At 34.9% G+C, this 19,115-nt stretch overlaps 2 protein-coding genes across 2 annotated transcripts; one reads left to right on the top strand and one right to left on the bottom strand.

Annotated features, from left to right (window-relative positions):
- The first annotated feature begins 2,461 nt into the window (after window positions 1–2,461).
- On the top strand, window positions 2,462–7,670 carry LOC114278369 (protein INVOLVED IN DE NOVO 2). The gene is given in 8 exon segments (XM_028220379.2): window positions 2,462–2,594; window positions 3,269–4,188; window positions 4,318–4,499; window positions 4,684–4,752; window positions 4,862–5,149; window positions 6,214–6,423; window positions 6,671–6,904; window positions 7,425–7,670. Coding segments are annotated over 6 exon segments (1,887 nt in total). The 5' UTR covers window positions 2,462–2,594; window positions 3,269–3,281; the 3' UTR covers window positions 6,902–6,904; window positions 7,425–7,670.
- A 7,381-nt stretch (window positions 7,671–15,051) lies between these two features.
- Window positions 15,052–18,728, bottom strand: LOC114278417 (expansin-A6). The gene is made up of 3 exons (XM_028220463.2): window positions 18,372–18,728; window positions 17,719–18,037; window positions 15,052–15,827 (listed from the first exon to the last, which is right to left on the bottom strand). The coding sequence occupies exons 1-3, from the start codon at window positions 18,517–18,519 to the stop codon at window positions 15,518–15,520; spliced, it is 777 nt and encodes a 258-aa protein (XP_028076264.1). The 5' UTR covers window positions 18,520–18,728; the 3' UTR covers window positions 15,052–15,517.
- Between the last annotated feature and the right edge of the window lie 387 nt (window positions 18,729–19,115).

The raw sequence follows: 19,115 nt of genomic DNA, 5'->3' as shown, positions 1-19,115 counted from the left end.
ACGGCTAGGGTCACCAGAACTCTGTTTCAAACTGGTGACGTATGGCTAGGGTTTTGTAATGAAATTTTTTTTGATTGCTTAATGACAAAAAAAAATGATTATATTAATTAATAAAATAATATGTAATGAATTAATAAATTAAACAAAATGAAGAAAAAGAAAAAACAGAAGAAAAAAAAATGAAGAAAAAGAAAAAAATCAATAATTTTTATATTGGTATCAATATTAATTGATATTAATTATTAATAAATAAATATTGTATATTTTTGTAATGAATTAATTAATACTTATTAATAACAATTGTCGATTATTAATATTAACGGTAGTGCTACATGTACCAATTAATATAACTAGTGTTATGATATTATTATTGATCACATTTGTTATACAAATTATAAATACCCAAAATTATATAAATGATGCCACATCATATTTTAGTACACTAGTGTGTACATTAATTAATACATATTGCATTATTCTAATATTAATTGGTACTAATTAATAGTTTTAGTCTTAATTGATACTAATTAAGCAATTAATTGCTACTAATTAATTTATTAGTGATGCTACATACACTAATTAGTATACTAACTAGTGTACCAATACTAATTATGACATTATTATTGACCGCATTCATTAATCACATTACAAATCTCAAAAATCTCTTAAATTATGCCACATCATCAATTGGTACACTGGTTAGTACACTAATTGATGCATATAGCATTATTCTTAATTTATAATGAAAAAAAATTGTTACAATAATAATTCCATTACATTTTTATCAAATACATCAATTTTTATATTAATTGATACTAATTAATACTAATTACATTAACTTTTATTAATGAAATAATTTTTTTAAATTAAAACTGAAAAAAAAATGACAAAATTATCATTTTTATATCATATAAGGGCAAAACGAACAATTATACATTAAAAAACTATTTTACAGCTTATCAACCAAACACTATTCTGCTGCTTAAATCTATAATCTCATAGTTGCACTAAACAGGTTAACAGCTTATGTTCACAACTATAAGTTATAATTTGTTAAGTTATAATCTATAATCAATTTCCCACAATATTACCAAATGGGGCCTTTCTCTCTTATAATTGAAAAAATTATAATTTTTTTTATTTAAATTTTTTATTTAACAGTTGTGTAATATTATTCAAACTAAAAAAATTAGACTAAAATTTTAAACCTAATGATTAATCAACCAATCTCTCATGTATTATTTTTCACTATTATATCATTTTTAATTATCAACTAATTATCTCACTCACACATTATTGGATCTAAAAAATGAGTTTAAAAAATAAACTTATATATCATTTTTCTAAACAGAATTAATTAAAAAAAATTCTAACTATTTTTCTATAGGGAAAAATATTTATAAGTCCTATTAGGGAAATTTATGTTACATATGGTCCTACTAAAAAACTTATGTTTCCATAAGTCTCGTGGGAAGTTTGTTGACACGTTTACTCTCAATATTAGTTGTTAATATCATAAATAATAGTAAAACTATATATAGGAAATTAAATTTTACCATAGATCATATCTATATAAACGTAACGTAACGTGACACCTATAATCTATGGTAACATGCAATTTAGGAAATTACATGTTAAATTGCATGTTACCATAGATCATATCTATATAAACGTAACGTAACGTGACACCTACATAAACGTAACGTGACACCTATGATCTATGGCAACATTCAATTTTCTATAAAAATTGAATGTTGCCATAGATCATATCTACATAAACGTAACGTAACGTGACACCCATAATCTATAGCAAAATTCAATTTCCTATATAGGAAATTGAATATTACCATAGATCATATTTATATGAAACGTAACGTGACACCAACATAAACCATCAACATTTTCACATTCAATTTAAAAAAATAAAAACTCATTAAGTTTGCGAAACGTAACATGTCACGTTACGTTACGTTTATATAAGTGTCACGCTACGTTACGTTTATATAAGTGTCACGTTACGTTACGTTTATATAGGTGTCACATTACGTTACGTTTTTGTAAGATCTTGTGGAATACATTCCTATATAAATAGGACTTGAGACTCTATAAGAAATTATACAGAACTTAGCCTATCATAAGTGTCTGAAAAAAGACTTATAAATAAGTCTCCCTTTTCTATATAATATAAAATTACATTAATCGTTATCTAAAATTAAAAATTATTAATTGACTTGGCAATAAAAGAGGCTAATTTGTTAATTAAAATGTAATTTCTAGAATATAGGGGCTCACATTTTAAATAAATTTTAGGGGTATTTGTAATTTGTCCAAAATGTATAAATCGAAAGGACAGCGTGGTATTGCTCCGACTGATGCAGATGCAGAACTCTGTTTCTCTGTCTACTTCGTCTCTCTCTCTCTCTCTCTAGGCTAGAGCCTTTCCATTTTGTCTCTCTTATGTGTATACACATATGTGTGAATCTGAAGCGTTAATGGTCACTGATTTTGATTTTGTGCTCCGTTCCGTTTAAGCTTCTCTAACAATTCCTTGCTTTCTTTCACTACTCTCAGACCAAATATATCCGACTTGTCTGGTGAGTTTTTCGCTACTTCACGAAGACCTGGGAACCCAAGTCTTAACAATTTGAAATCGTTTTTCCTTTACTTTCCGTTCCTTTCCTTTCTATTTTCTTGGAAACCAAACGAGGACTGCAAGAAGATTGACCTTGCTTTTGGCTTTTTTATATAACTTACCCCGGGCCTCAGTTCGATCGTATTTGATTGCGTAGTAGTAACACCCCTATACACCCCTATAGGTTATATGTATATGCTCTGTTTGGATGCCAAGAAAATGCGAAGGAAAGAGCATAATTCTTCAATTATAACTGATATTTTTTACCGAAGAAAATTTAGATATCTTCTCAAATGAGACGTGACGATATTGCTTCACTGGAATGAGTTTTTCAGTGTTCTGATCCAAGGAACTATAAGCATTATGATTTGAAGTATTAATCAACTGTTTCATTCCATTTCTTTTCGTTTTAATTACTCTTGTTTTTTATTTTCCTCAGCAAACTAGATTGCATATATTTTGACATTTGGTGTTTTTGTTTAATGCTGCGTTTGGTTGAGAGATTTGAGGAGGGATTTGGAAAGAAAAAGAAAAAGTGTGCGAAATTAGGTGAAATATCTACCTTTCATCTAACTTTTTCCTTTTTCTTTCCAAATCACTCCTCAAATCCTCCAACCAAACACAGCATGAGTGTAGGCTTTCTGAAGAAATGTCACACTCATCAGACGAAGACACAGATATAAGTGATTCAGAGTTGGATGAATACGCTGAAGAATGTTTCGAGAACTTAAGGAATGGTAGTGTAAAGGTGAAAGAATCAGATGAAACATTTAGATGCCCATACTGCCCTGGGAGGAAAAAACAGGATTATCAATACGAGGAGCTCCTTCAACATGGTGTTGGGAAGCGTTCACAGAGCAGGAGTCTAAAGGAGAAAGGGAAGCATTCAGGCCTAGTGAAGTACATGGAATTGTATGTTAATGTGAATGCAAATAGGTCATTGTCAAAATCCACAGTGGAGGCTACTGAGCCTCATAAGCTCAATGACGCAAATGAGCTATTTGTTTGGCCTTGGGTGGGAATTGTAGGAAACCTCCCTGTTGAGAAAAAGGATGGGCGTTGCATTGGGGAAAGCGGGTCGAAACTTAGGAATGATTTGGCTAGACAAGGGTTTAACCCAGTGAGGGTTCATCCTTTGTGGACATATAGGGGCCATTCTGGGTTTGCACTGGTGGAATTTAACAAAGATTGGCCTGGATTTAATAATGCCATGTTGTTTGAGAAGACTTTTGAGACAAATCATAGGGGCAAGAAGGATTACTATAATGCAAAGTACCTTGGAGAGGAGATGTATGGATGGGTTGCCCGGGATGATGACTTCCACACAGACAGTATCGTTGGTGAGCATCTGCGAAAGAGTGGAGACTTGAAAACTATTTCTGACATTGAAGCAGAAGATAAGCGAAAAACTACAACACTTTTGACAAATCTGACTAATGTTATTGAGGTGAAAAATACACGCCTCAAGGAGATTGAGTGTAAATACAATGAAACTTCGATGTCACTGACCGTTTTGATGACTCAAAAAGATGAGATGCACAAAGCTTATAATGAAGGTATTAGCCAGGACCTAGCCTAACCATGGCACTGGTTCGCCATAATTAATTAGTTGTTGATTTTTTCTATCAAATATCACGTTAACAATGGATTTCTGTATTTTATGTTTAAAACTTTATGTCAAATAGAAATTAGGAAGATGCAGCAGAATGCTCGCGGTCAATTTGAAAGGATTTTCAAGGAGCATGAAAAGATTACAATGCAGTTAGCAGCTCAGAGCAAAGAGCTCGAGCAGCGTGAGAAAGAATTGGAGAAACGAGAGGCCCGAAATGAAAATGAGAAAAAGTAGCTCTACTCTGAGAAGGAAATGGTAGTGTATTTTCCTTTCTTGTGATTGATTCTGGCTGAATTTTGTGGAATATAGTGTGATTTATTATTATGATTAGAGGGTTAACATCAGCTTTTGTTAATGTATTGGCTGGTGCTGAAGTTAGTTGGATAACAGACATTTGAATTATTTGTCAACGACTGTAATAAATTTGTCTTGTTTTCAGAATGAGAGAGCAACCTTGGAGCAAAAGAAAGCAGATGAAAATATTTTACGGTTGGCAGAAGATCAACAGGTAATGTGTCCTGTTTTCTATTTTTACTTAAATCACTAAAATGACAATTATATGGCTGATTTCTGAAAGTTTTTATGATTTCATTAGTTATTATGCTTTTTCATTGCAGAGAGAAAAAGAAAAGCTTCGTAGAAAGATTATTGAACTACAAAAGAAACTTGATGCCAAGCAAGCATTGGAGTTGGAAGTTGAGGGTATGAGTGGGGCACTACAAGTCATGAAACACATGGATGATGACGGGGATGTGGAGCTTATGAACAAGAGGGATGAAATTCAGCAAAACTTAAAAGAGAAGATACAGGATCTTGAAGACCTGCTATCCCTAAATCAAGCTCTCATTATTCAGGAAAGAAAAAGCAACGATGAGTTGCAAGATGCTCGCAAGGAGTTAATTAATGTTAGTAATTTACTCTCTTTTTTTCGTGGTTCTTATCTAGTCTAAAATGTTTAAAGCCCGGAAACCCCTTGAAGTAGTTTTGAATGCTAAACTCGTAAGGCTCTGTGCATTAATCGTACAATGTCGTTGCTGATCTGATAAATATTTTTTTATAAATGATAAAGAGTCAAAAAATTCTCTAGGATAAGCCTCAGTTGGCCATGCATCTTACATCAAAGTACATATTATGCTCACTTCAAAACGCAAAAAATGCAACATGAAAAGGAGTAGGGATGTCTCTGATTGTAAACGTGGGTGATGTAGGATGGGTACCTAATGGGACTACTTGAGAACTGACAAATAGAAAACAAACAACAAATCTGTTGCTTATTTGAAGTTATCTAGGATACTTTTTTTTTGCTCTGTTACGTGATTCAAATAACATGCATTTCATGCTGTGTTAATAGAAACTTACGTACTATAAAAGTAGTAAATAAATTAAATAATAATAATAATAGATTTAAATGATGAAAAAAATATGTTCATTCCTTTGAAGAAGGTGTGACCAGAGAAAAGTTGGGCACCTCAAGAATTCAGTCATCTTCCTGTCTTAATATTTGGGCATGTGAGAAAGCCGAGTACTACATGCACACCTTCTACGAAAGATGGCATTGAAGTTAACTTGTGATCCTGAATACCTACTGTTGTTAGTTCAGTCCCAAATACAAATTTGCTACCACCTCTGAGTATCATGGAGCACTGAAGAATGCCAGAAAACTGATTAATGAGAGCTTGATTGTGTAACACCACTGTGGAGAGTATTCTCTTTATTATCCTCAATGGACGAAATTACACAACCAGCAACAAATGCTCTTCCTATAGCGTAAATAATAAACTCAACATGCGGAGATTGAGTATCAATTTTCCAGAAAACTGAAAATGAAGTGAACAAACTAGATTTTTAGGTTGCCACAAACTGAAAATGAGAAAAGGCAATTAGACCTTAAGCTTGCCTCTTGAAACTACTATCATGATGTGGTAATTTCTTTACGACTTGGTAAGAAACCTATTTTATTGCCTTAAAGGGCTTGAAGGAACAACATTCCCGGGCTTTTATTGGCATTAAGCGGATGGGAGAGCTTGACAGTAGGCCATTCCACATTGCGGCCAAGAGAAAGTACGGTAATGAAGAAGCTGATGACAAAGCTATGGAGCTATGTTCATTATGGGAGGAGTACCTTAGGGATCCTAGCTGGCATCCTTTTAAGATTGTCAGACAAAGCAACAAGGAAGTGGTATGCATTTCTAGACCATTTTTTATTAATTCTTTCTATCAGACCCATGTATTTCAGTAGAATGCCATCATTGCTTGACAATTTTTTCCTTTCTAAACTTTAAATTTAAGAATTCATGTGATAATTTCTCTAAACATGTGTAATGATCTCTTTTAGTAGGTACATAAAATTTTGCTTTTTCCCTTGTCCTTCCCTTTTGTCCTATCATTCACCTTATAGATGGTTTTATTTGAATGTGGCCGCGCAGGAAATCATTGATGAAGATGATGAAAAACTGAAAGATCTAAAGACTCAGTTTGGTGATGAAGTCTTCTTGGCTGTGACAATTGCTTTGATGGAGATGAATGAGTACAACCCCAGTGGTAGGTACATAATATCAGAACTGTGGAATTACAAGGAAGGAAGGAAAGCAACACTGGGAGAAGGGGTATTGCATATAGTCAAGAAGTGGAAAGCGCAGAAGCGAAAGAGAAACTAAAAGGTCCATTATCGAACTAACCTTTTGCATCTGCATCATATAAGATCGGCACTTTCTAATGTTGTAGATAACTTTTCCATGAAAAACTTGTTTCTTCTTATTTGTATAAATCTCCGTTATTATATTTAATGGATGAATCAAGTTTGTTCGTATGATTTATATCTTTTAATGCGTTTTACTTGCAATAATTCAAATGATAAACACACAACTTGATTTGGACACCGGAAATGATAAACATTTTAATTTTTCTGTAACTATAGAATCCTATAAAATGTTGAAACCAAGTATGAGCTAGTGTTGAAACTAAACAACATTATCGTTATGGTTAGTTGTATAAAAATTTTAGTGGATTAAGAATTGTGGTACTGAACATTCATAAACATAGAATATATATAGTGCAACCTAAGACATAGAAACATATCTAAATCTATATATAATGCATCTGTCCCTGAATATTGGTGTGTTGAATGTACAGAGTATAAATTGTCCTGCTAATCTGTATATAATACCCATTTTCTTTCAGGAAGTCCAGTCGTACATTTTTGGGACAGAGGAATACCTGGATGAGCTGAAACATGTAAGTTTTTTGATTCATACTGGATCAGATAGGAATATTGGAAGAACTATTAAAACTTTGTTCCTTTACTAATTTCCACAAGCTGTTAGATAGTTGGAGTACATTAAATATTGCTAGATTGCAGTACATGTCCTTTTGTTTTTCTGGATTGATAATGGATTGTTGACAAGCATATAAAAGAGAAGCTTAAGTTTTTATCTTTGTGATTTGATGAAATATCATATCATATATGTTAAAGCTAGAGCAAGTCAATAGGCTTGAAATGGAAAGCCAAAGATGAATGAAATGTAGAATATACAAAGGGTCCCCAAGGCTGTGCCCTAAGCCACTGCCCACTTGGGAACCCAATGCTATCTTTAGGGCCAACTAGTCTGCACAAACAATTGGCCTCCCTCTCCAAATGATGATCAGGCCGAGGCCCACTGAGGGCCAGTTCATGAAAGCCTAATGTTCTGAAACAGAACTTGTAGCCAACCCTATAATATTTGTATACAAAAAGAGGTAATGTACAAAATAGCACATATTTCCAAGGACAAAAACTTGAAATGAAGAACATCCCACAAACAAAAGATTCAAAAAAAAAAAAAAAAAGCAAAAACATGATAGAGAGAACTCCATCGTCAATCTGTCATAAGGTACAAATTTTACAATGTACGCGGTGGATGTACAATATTTACAATGCATGTGATGAATGAATTAGTGTACCTCCACAAGGTATAAGACTTACATTACATGCGAATGTGATGGTTTCAAAATAAATTTATTATGTATAATTAGAAGCTTCTGCCATTGCTTATGGCAAAATTAGAGTGGAATTTTCAAAATCTCCTCCAAAAAGACCCCACGTGGTATGTGCATGGTCGTGGTCATTTTTCTTTTGGACTCTGATAGGGAACTATGTTGCAAAGGAGTGCAAGGTTTGTAATTTTGAACGAAACAGTAAGCAGCTAGTTGGAAAATATAACACAAGCCCTACCACAGATTTAGTGACCCTCTAGTACAAAATAATGTTGCCACTTTTTTTTTTTTTTTTGTCTTTCTACTTTCTATTCATCACTTGATATGGCATATTTATACGAGATAGATATTAATTACTAAGTTCCAAACAAGTTCTACTGCATCGATAACTATGGACGCACCACATCATGATAAAGAAAAAAAATGTGTAACTGTGGGGATATATTTTCTGAGTACCAACACGTGGTAAGGTGACACCAACGTGTCAGCCGAGGTGCCACGTGTCCTGGTCGTGACGCCGAGGTGATCTCGACAAGGCCGAGGTTATCTCCGAAGATATCGGAATCCAAGATAAATAGATAAGGGACAAGAGTCCTAGAATGAAAAGGGAACTCAACCTGGATGAGGGACAAGAGTCCTAGAATGAGAGAAGACTTCAGTTTGTATTAAGATAAGACTTTTAGAGAGTTTATCCTAATCTTACTAGGAGTCCAAGATTAGCAGTAATCCTGAGTCCATAGAAGTTAGGCTTCTATTGGGACTAGGTTTATGTTGGCTATAAAAGAGAGGCACCTCCATGGATCTAAGGTATGCTTTTTAGGCTCAAGCTGGTGAGTTGAATAATTGATTATCTTTGAGAGATATACTGACTTGATCGTCGGAGTGCCCCCAGGTGGACGAACCACCGCGGGATTCTTATATTTCTGTTGCAGGTCAGTCAGGTGTCATCTATTCTGCCAGTGCTCTCCAGCTGAATTATTGAGTTGGCAGTGTGGTCGGAAAATTTCCCATACAATTTGGCGCCGTCTGTGGGAAAGAAAGAAGAATAGATGGCCAATGACGAACAGAAAGATCAGATTAGAGACAATGCTCCTGCTGGGAGTGGGAGACCTATTGATCTCGACGTTGAAGGACGACCGCAACACAGAAACTCGTGACCAGAGTCACGGAGTGAAAGACGCCGGCCAGGAAAGTAACGCACCAAAGACAATAGATCGAAGCGGATACTACAACGAAGATGACCTCCAAGTATGGAAGGATAGATACCTGCGGGGGAACGAAGACCCTTCCAGAAGGGATGCAAAGACAGGAGGGCATGAGCGCTCCCAAGGAGATAACATTCAAGTATAGAAGAGCTCAACCTGAGTGAGCAAATCCCAGATCCCAGATCCCAGAAGATATAATCTCGGCCTAGATGAGTATGTCCGAGAAAATAAGAGCTCAACCTGAGTGAGCAGATCCAAGATTCCAGAAGATAAGATCTCGGGACCTGAGTTCGAGAATAGAAGAGCACAATGAGCAGATCTCAGATCCCAGAAGATAAAAAGGAAACACACAAGATCAGACTAAAGTTTGCCAGAATTGAGAAGTATAGTAGGGCCGAGGAGGACATGCCGGGAACAAAGGCGTCGGAACAAGAAAAGAGAAACGGCTCGCCGATGCGAGGCCGAAAAATCAAGCTCAGGTTGGAGCCAAGTAAGATTAATAGAGAAACCAATGCCGACAACCTCGGCTTGAATTAAACCTCGGCGACAAGGTCGAAGCTACATGTATGATGAGAATCCAAGTGGATTTTAAGTTCACACTGGGGGGCAGAGAGAAGAAGAATGCGTTTAATGCTTGTTGAATTTGTAGCAATTTACAAGTTGAAGTTAAGCCGAGATAATTGTTTATCTTCACTTGTTGAAATTTGTAGCAATTTACAAGTTGAAGTTAAACCGAAATAATATTTAACGCTTGTTGAAATTTGTAGCAATTTACAAGTTGAAGTTAAACCGAAGTAATGCTTAACGCTTGTTGAAATTTGTAACAATTTACAAGTTAAAGTTAAGCAGAGATAATTGTTTATCTTCACTTGTTGAAATTTGTAGTAATTTACAAGTTGAAGTTAAGCCGAGATAATTGTTTATCTTCACTTGTTGAAATTTGTAACAATTTACAAGTTGAAGTTAAACTGAAGTAATGCTTAACGCTTGTTGAAATTTGTAGCAATTTACAAGTTGAAGTTAAGCCGAGATCATTGTTTACCTTCACTTGTTGAAATTTGTAGCAATTTACAAGTTGAAGTTAAGCCGAGATCATTGTTTACCTTCACTTGTTGAAATTTGTAGCAATTTACAAGTTGAAGTTAAATCGATGTGATATTTAACACTTGTTGAAATTCTGTGTGAATTTATAAGTTGAAGTTAAATCGAGATGATATTTAACACTTGTTGAAATTCTGTGTGAATTTACAAGTTGAAGTTAAGCCGATGTGATATTTAACACTTGTTGAAATTCTGTGTGAATTTACAAGTTGAAGTTAAATCGATGTGATATTTAACACTTGTTGAAATTCTGTGTGAATTTACAAGTTGAAGTTAAACCGAAGTAATGCTTAACGCTTGTTGAAATTTGCAGCAATTTACAAGTTGAAGTTAAACCGAAGTAATGCTTAACACTTGTTGAAATTTGTAGCAATTTACAAGTTGAAGTTAAGTCGAGATAATTGTTTATCTTCACTTGTTGAAATTTGTAGCAATTTACAAGTTGAAGTTAAGCCGAGATAATTGTTTATCTTCACTTGTTGAAATTTGTAGCAATTTACAAGTTGAAGTTAAGCCGAGATCATTGTTTACCTTCACTTGTTGAAATTTGTAGCAATTTACAAGTTGAAGTTAAACCGATGTGATATTTAACACTTGTTGAAATTCTGTGTGAATTTATAAGTTGAAGTTAAACCGAGATGATATTTAACACTTGTTAAAATTCGGTGTGAATTTACAAGTTGAAGTTAAACCGATGTGATATTTAACACTTGTTAAAATTCTGTGTGAATTTACAAGTTGCAAGTTGAAGTTAAACCGAGATGATGTTTAACACTTGTTAAAATTCTGTGTGAATTTACAAGTTGAAGTTAAACCGATGTGATATTTAATACTTGTTGAAATTCTATGTGAATTTATAAGTTGAAGTTAAACCGAGATGATATTTAACACTTGTTGAAATTCTGTGTGAATTTACAAGTTGAAGTTAAACCGATATGATATTTAAACACTTGTTGAAATTCTGTGTGAATTTACAAGTTGAAGTTAAATCGAGATGATGTTTAACACTTGTTGAAATTCTGTGTGAATTTACAAGTTGAAGTTAAACCAAGGTCATGTTTAACACTTGTTGAAATTCTGTGTGAATTTACAAGTTGAAGTTAAACCGAGGTCGTATCGGAAGAAGATTGGTTTAAACGCTTGTTGAAATTCTGTGTGAATTTACAAGTTATAATTAAACTGAGGTTATGATAAAGGAAGATGGTTTAACACTTGTTGAAATTTTGAGAAAAATTTAAAAGCTGAAGTTAAGCCGAGGTTATGATAAAGGATGATGGTTAAATACTTGTTGAAATTTTTTAGAAGAATTTACAAGTTAAAGTCAAGTTCAAGTAATATCTGCGTACTTGCTGAGACTACCAAGTTGTCAAAACTTGAAATATGGAAAACTGAAGTCTTGATAGAAGATGTTGAGAAAGTGACAAGTCATAAGCAACACTTGTGAAAATATTTGTTACAATATTTTCAAGTGTTAGGACAAGGCCGAGATGAGCAAGATTAGAAGTTGTGACAAAGGTATTTTACCCGAAGAGATTGCACAGTCAAGGTGTACTTTAAAGACATGCAAATTATTCTAAGTATAGAATTATACAAGAGCAGAAAAAAGAAGACATACATTCAAAGAAGAAATCAGAGAAACGCATTTAAAGAAGAAAAAAGGCACTTCGGCCTGAATATTGAAAAATAAATTATTCAGACTACAAAAATGGCATGTCGGCTGGATTAAAAGCATACAAAGACGGACAAAGTACAAGGTACAAGGAGTAAAAGAAGGAAACAAAACTACTTGGCATCAATGGCAGGATATAGAAGACAGTTGGGAAGACTTCTCAGCAGCCTTCTCGGCCTCGAGCTCAGCATCGATCTCCCGAAGAGTTTGATCAAGGCTCTTCTCAGTGATTGGCACCTCGGAGTTTGAAGGCAAGGATTGAAAGCAAGAATCTGGAAAAAGACACAGAAAACAGAAACAAGAATGTAATTTGTAATCAAGAATGGTGATGAAGCTATCAGGAAATCAAGACAAAAAGATTGCACAAGTGTGTCAAGCTAAGAACAGTGACAGAAATCAACAGATGTATGAACAGTGTGTATTCAAGAAGATAATTTGGAAACAACGGGTAAAACAGCAATGATGATTAACAATGAAGCAGAGCTTCTTGGAAATCAACAAGAAATAAAATCAGGAGGAACAGTGGCTTACCAGAAAGAGGGAAGCTGGAATGAGAATTGCCGAAGTTTGACGACAATGACAGAATGACGTAAGCTTCACCGGAGGAGAGGAACGAAGACAGTTGCAGAAGCTTGAAAGCTTGGAACAATGACGGATTTAAGCAAAAGAGCTAGAAAGAGAAAAGGCCAGATGATTGAATGAAAAAAGAGAAAAATAGTCAAGAAGACGACAAAGTTCAAGAATAAAGCCAAATGCACAGGCACTAAGTAAGTATGTGAAGAACAAGAAAGTAATGACCCAGACACGATGCTAGCAACAGAAAGCGGATATGACAAGAACAGTGCAAGGCATTCAAACAATTCAAAACTTGAAGACAGACGAAAATAGAAGGCAACAGATGGCAAGTAAACAGATTCAGAAGAGTTATGAAAGATTAAGCTTAATAGCAAGTAAAGAGTTTATGAACCTACAAAGTGAAATGAACGCCGATATCAAAATCGCCGAAGTCAAATAGATGACTGGAAATCGGGAACTCACCAGAGAGTGTGAGTGGAGCAGTTGCAAAGCTCTTGGAGTTTACGAATTAATGGAACCAGAACCTTAGCTAGGAGGTGCGATTTCAAGCAGCTTGGAAAGCATGAAACTTGATTCTTAACACCATTGGATAGTAAAGTCTAGGGAACTTTGAGGTCGGCGAGTTTGATCTCTGACAAAGGGGCACAGATGAACGAACAGTGTAGGTTCCATCACCTCAGAATGCCGAGGTAATAGAACCTAGGGGGCAGTTGTGGGGATATATTTTCTGAGTACCAACACGTGGTAAGGTGACACCAACGTGTCAGCCGAGGTGCCACGTGTCTTGGTCGTGACGCCGAAGTGATCTCGACAAGGTCGAGGTTATCTCCGAAGATATCGAAATCCAAGATAAGTGGATAAGGGACAAGAGTCCTAGAATGAAAAGGGAACTCAACCTGAATGAGGGACAAGAGTCCTAGAATGAGAGAAGATTTCAGTTTGTATTAAGATAAGACTCTTAGAGAGTTTATCCTAATCTTACGGGGAGTCCAAGATTAGCAGTAATCCTGAGTCCATAAAAGTTAAGCTTCTATTGAGACTAGGTTTATGTTGGCTATAAAAGAGAGGCACCCCCATGGGTCTAAGGTATGCTTTTTAGGCTCAAGCTTGTGAGTTGAATAATTGATTATCTTTGAGAGATATACTGACTTGATCGTCGGAGTGCCTCCGGGTGGACGAACCGCCGCGGGATTTTTATATTTCTATTGCAGGTTAGTCAGGTGATATCTATTCTGCCAGTGTTCTCCAGCTAAATTACTGAGTTGACAGTGTGGTCGGAAAATTTCCCATACAGTAACCTTGCTCATAACAATAATAACTTCCTTGCATGTAAAGTTCTAACAAAGAATTCTTTTTACCCCTCTTACATAATGTACAAACAAAGCGGTGTCTTTAAATTTTTTTTTATACATTAGATTTTGTAATCTGTGGCCGTGGAGAGTTTTGTATATAGTAAATTTTTAATCTCTTAATGAAATGCAGAAATTCTAACTAGTTTATTCAATGTTAATGACGAACAAAGATATTATATTTCGCCAAATAGAATCTCTCTCTCACTATATCACTAGGGATCTCACACTTAGCACGCACACGATGTGAAAGAAATTTGGGCAAAGCAACCCACCAGCCGAAAATCAACCTAAAATTGTAGGGGGTATATAGTTGAGCATGGGTATCCAAAGCTCTAAACTTTTGTCTTGCTTCTGTTTGGGTGATTGGAAATCCAAGGAACTTTTATCTCACAAAATGATGATATATAAAGGAAAACAACTAACTAGCTTTGACATGTGAACAAAGGCATGGTTCACCAACCCCACCACCATGTGCAAATTAGGTTAACATATACACAAAATGCATTGGATCTTAAGATAGTGACCTACTTGGACATAATAGTTAGGAGAATTATGTTACCCCCTAGGAGGAAAAATGAAAATGTTCACCTCTTCATTTGGGTTGTGTGGTAAATTGTCACCTTTTCACATTCTTCTAATTCAGATCCTATATATTATATTCAATTCTTTTTTTTGTATTACAAATCAGCTAAAATTGGATTAGTTTACGATCCTAAAAACCAAAAGAACAATCTTACACGTAGTTCAACTGAAAGTTAATAATAAGATAATAAAAGTTAAAACAAATCATTCTCCAACTTTCTAGTAATCAATTTTTTTAAATTTATTTAAGCTATTCCTAGCTCACAAACTGTAAGCAAAAAGTGTCTTAAACACTTTGATAATCAAATTCCAAATGAAGGACAGCATGTAAAAAATCACAAACAATGCACTGCTCAAACAAATATCATCATATAATATATAATTATATATATATATTAAAAATGTATATATATAACTTACATTAGCAACTTTCACAGAGCTGCGGGCTACATGCCTTTTTCTGCAACCGCTTCAACCCTCCTCTCTCCTCTCCTCTCCTCTCCTCACCTACAATTCCACTTATACCCCTCCTTACAATGATCAATCACCGCCACCCCCACTCATCAGTCAACACTCCCAAATCAAAAAAAAAAAGCACTCACCCTTCTTCTTTTCTATTAAAAACCTCCCATCTTATCACTCTCTCACTAATTTTTAACTTTCACAATCCCCAACAAACTAAACATTACAGTAATAAATAAATTAAAAAAAAAACAAAAGAACCTCAAAATTTGGCGCCAAAAGGGTGAAAATGAAAACCAGTTAAAGCGGGAAATTTAAAATCCCGCTTTTTGTTTTCCTTGAATTGTTAATAATTCAGACTCTGAAGTTCTTGCCGGAGAAGGTTTGACCGAATTGCCAATTGGCAGGAACAATGTTCCAGGAGGTGGAGGAGCGGCGGTCGCTGGCGGTGACACGGAAGGAGAGGGACTGGCCCACCAACACGGCGTTGGATTGCCAGTTCTGTCCCCAATTCCGGCTCATACTCATCCATTGGGTTCGAGTCCCCTTCACGCTCACCCTCACTATATCACCTGCACCCGCGACATTGCTGACCAACACCAGGTTGAAGTAACGGAAACCATTGATCGTGAACCTTATTCCTCCTTGTTTCCGGCATGGCACCCTGAAAAGTAAAAAGTCGAGGTCAGTTTGATTAATTGAAATATGTGGAATTTTGATAGAGTGAAACACGGGCCGTGAATTTAGGGTGGGACAAAAAGTACGGCTAGGGTTGGATTGGATTAGAAAGCCTTTTCACATTTTTGTGTTGTGGAATGTGTTTTGGAGACCGTGTCCCCGCCACCCGACCCTAGCTAGGGCTTGTTGTTTGCCAATCAGAATATATTAGTTTCGTAATTAATAATTATTATTATTATGTTTAAAAAAAAAAGAAAAAGTAAACATGCGCGTAGAACAAAGCGTTAATATTAGAAATTTTATTAATATTTTTAATTTTTTGTGAGAGATAATGCAATGAGTATGGATTAGATATAATAATTTATTTTATTAAATTAAAAATTTTATTTTATCTTTTTATAATTAAAATAGTCCCAAATTCAGGCCAAGTTTGGAAAGACTAAAAAGTGCACTTTTTGTCTTTTTGAACTAAAAAATTGAAGTTGAAAATATGGATATTTGAGTTAATTTTTTGACTTTTTATTGAAAAATGTGTAATAAAAAATTGTAAAAATTGATTTGTAGGAAAAAATTTAAATTGAGAGTTGTGCAGCCGTAATTATTGACTTTTGATGAATAGTGTTAACTTTTTAAATAACTTTTTAATTTTTTTTTAGAATTACCCAAGGTTGGCCTCAGCTTCAAAAACCAGTGCTAATGACTCGAATTAGCTACACGACACACAGAACAAAGATTTGTAATCAACCTAAGGTCACGTGATGCAAAACATTATGGGCATTTTTGGTCAATTGAGAAATAAAGCAGATAAGAAGACGATCTGTCAAAAAGCAATAAAGAGCCCAAACCAGAGAGAGAATCTGACCCACAACCCATCAGCCACAGAGCATGCATGACCCACGAGCCCCAAAACAAGAAAAAGTCTGCTAACCAGCCTAAATTATCCAGATGTTTTTTGGATGAGTCCTTGAGCGATAGGGATTAAATTTATCTAATGTGAAGTTATAGAATAAATTTGAAACACAAAATAATTTTAAATTATTTCTGAGATCCATTTTAAAAAGTAAATTAAAAATTAATTTTTAAATTTTTTTAAATTACATTCACCATGCTTGCTTTTATTTTTCAAAACAACAATTATTCATTCCCCCTTTTCTTCCCACCCCCTTTGACCCCCTCTCTCTTTCATTGGTTATATTTTTTTTTTTTTTTTTTTCCTGCTCCTCCAATCATCACCCGACACATGGCAAAGGGGGTGAGGGGTGACCCCCAAAAGGAGGTCCCAAACATTATTCTTTTCAAAAAACACTTTTTAAAAAATTCTCCTCTCTTATTTTTTGTGTTTTTTTTATTTTTACTGAATTTTTTTAATATTTTAAATAATTTTTTTATTTTTTAGACACACTTAACATAAATGCATCCAAAAAGTAAAAAAAATGTCGAAAAACCTTTTAAAAATTCACTAAATACTAAAAATACAAAAAAAAATACAACAATTTAGTATATTTTTTGTATTTTTATGTATTTATTAATTTTTTAAAATATTTTTTCACAAATTTTTTATTTTTTAGATAGATCTAAGTAAGATGCATCTAAAAAAATAAAAAAAAATATTTAAAATTTTAAAAATATTTATTAAAAACAAAAAAATACGAAAATCAAAAAACTTAATTTTCAAAAAATTAATTTAGAAAACTCAAACCAAATTATTTTTCTCTTTTTTTTTAACAAACTTTCAAAAAAAATTTAAAATTTAACTCTTAAAATAGTTATAATCTACCTTTTAAAAATAGTTATCAATCGTTAAGCCGCGTTAGTAGTATTACTGTCAAAACAAAGACTCACCAAAACAGAGTAAGAGAGAGAGGAGAGAGAGTTACCGGCGGAAAGCAACTGGAACAATGCCGGCGCGGTACTCGGCGATCTTGAGGAACATTGGCATGGCGAGGTCGAAATGGGGCCGAGGAGGGTTGCACCACCCGCCATCGTCGTTGGGGAGTGCGTAATTTGGTGGGCAGAAGTTTGTGGCGGTGACGAGAATCGATGGGCTGCCTGAGTGGCACCAGGTGGGGTCGTTGGCGCACTTGAGTTCAAAGCAAGCACCGCAGCTCAGGCCGTTGTTGAAGAGCGCTGTGCTTAGAGCCGCCGTGTTCACGCCGTAGCCTTGGCTGTAGAGATTACCATACCCACATGCTCCACCTGAAAGCAAAACCAAAAACAGAGTGATAAATTATCAACAGATCTCTAATTTGGCTCCATTGTAGAGCTGTGAAGCTTGACTGTACAATGTAGTATGTAAATGAGTTTGGGCCAAATTTGAGTAATCTGAAACCAATTTGTTACAAAGCTAGACTGTACAATGTAGTATGCAAGTGGGTTTTTTGGGGGCAAATTTGAGTTCATTTTCAGGGCTTCTAAAAAACAGTTGTAGGAAATGGGATTGAACCACTATGTCTGAATGAGAGTACAATGAGTTGAAATTACAGAGAGTTTTGGGGGGGGGGGGGGGTTGAAATGAGTTGAGATTGCATACCCATGGTGCCGGAGGCGTCGCTGCCGCCGTAGAAAGTGGCGTGAGCGGTTTCCCATGAGCCGCCGGTGTAAACACCAGGGAGTCTAGCTTGGGCTAGTGAGAAAAGTGAGATAAGGGAGGCAATGCAGACCACACTCACAATAGCCATTTTCTCTAAAGCTAATACCACAAAAGCAAAATGAGATGAGAGAGAGAGTGCGTAGGGATGAGGGGGAAAGAAAGCGGGAGATGGACTACTTATTAGGGAGAAGGGAACGGTCCGCGTGGCAACAATTGTAATTTTGAACCAAATTTAAAGAGAGAAATATTTTATCGACTGATTTTAGTTTCTTGGGGCTGGGGTCCTCTCTCATTTGTGATTAGATTAGAGGGTATTGTTGTATTTGTAAAGGTTCATCATGTAAAATTTGTTGAGTACTATATATCTGAAACAAATTACGTTAATCAGATATCGATAGCTATCTTATCAGATTATATTTATGTAAACCGTTTATTTTTTCACCGTCTATTTGTTTTTTATACAAAATTGATTTGATCACCTATCGATATCTGATCAAAATAATTTTTTATAAGCATATAATACTCAAAGAATTTTACACATTAAATAATTTAAATTATCAAAACGAAACACGTGATGGACTTCACGGACATAACAATACTCTCTAATATGAGATCTAACTAGAGAAAAGCCGGGGCATTAGTTTTTTTTTTCAGTCAAAAATAGTGATTAATAGGTTAATGATT

This window comes from Camellia sinensis, chromosome 14 (genome assembly GCF_055761805.1).
Source record: "Camellia sinensis isolate YWXY chromosome 14, ASM5576180v1, whole genome shotgun sequence".
Lineage (NCBI taxonomy): Eukaryota > Viridiplantae > Streptophyta > Magnoliopsida > Ericales > Theaceae > Camellia > Camellia sinensis.
This window is presented reverse-complemented; position numbering and strand designations above follow the sequence as displayed.

What these genes read in the sequence shown, in the direction of transcription:
- LOC114278417 (XM_028220463.2), bottom strand. Translation starts at nt 18,519, where the DNA reads ATGGCTATTGTGAGTGTGGTCTGCATTGCCTCCCTTATCTCACTTTTC. An exon ending in CGACGCCTCCGGCACCATGG is followed by an intron (nt 18,038 to 18,371) that starts GTATGCAATCTC and finishes TTTTGCTTTCAG; the next exon opens with GTGGAGCATGTGGGTATGGT. An exon ending in GTTCCAGTTGCTTTCCGCCG is followed by an intron (nt 15,828 to 17,718) that starts GTAACTCTCTCT and finishes TTTACTTTTCAG; the next exon opens with GGTGCCATGCCGGAAACAAG.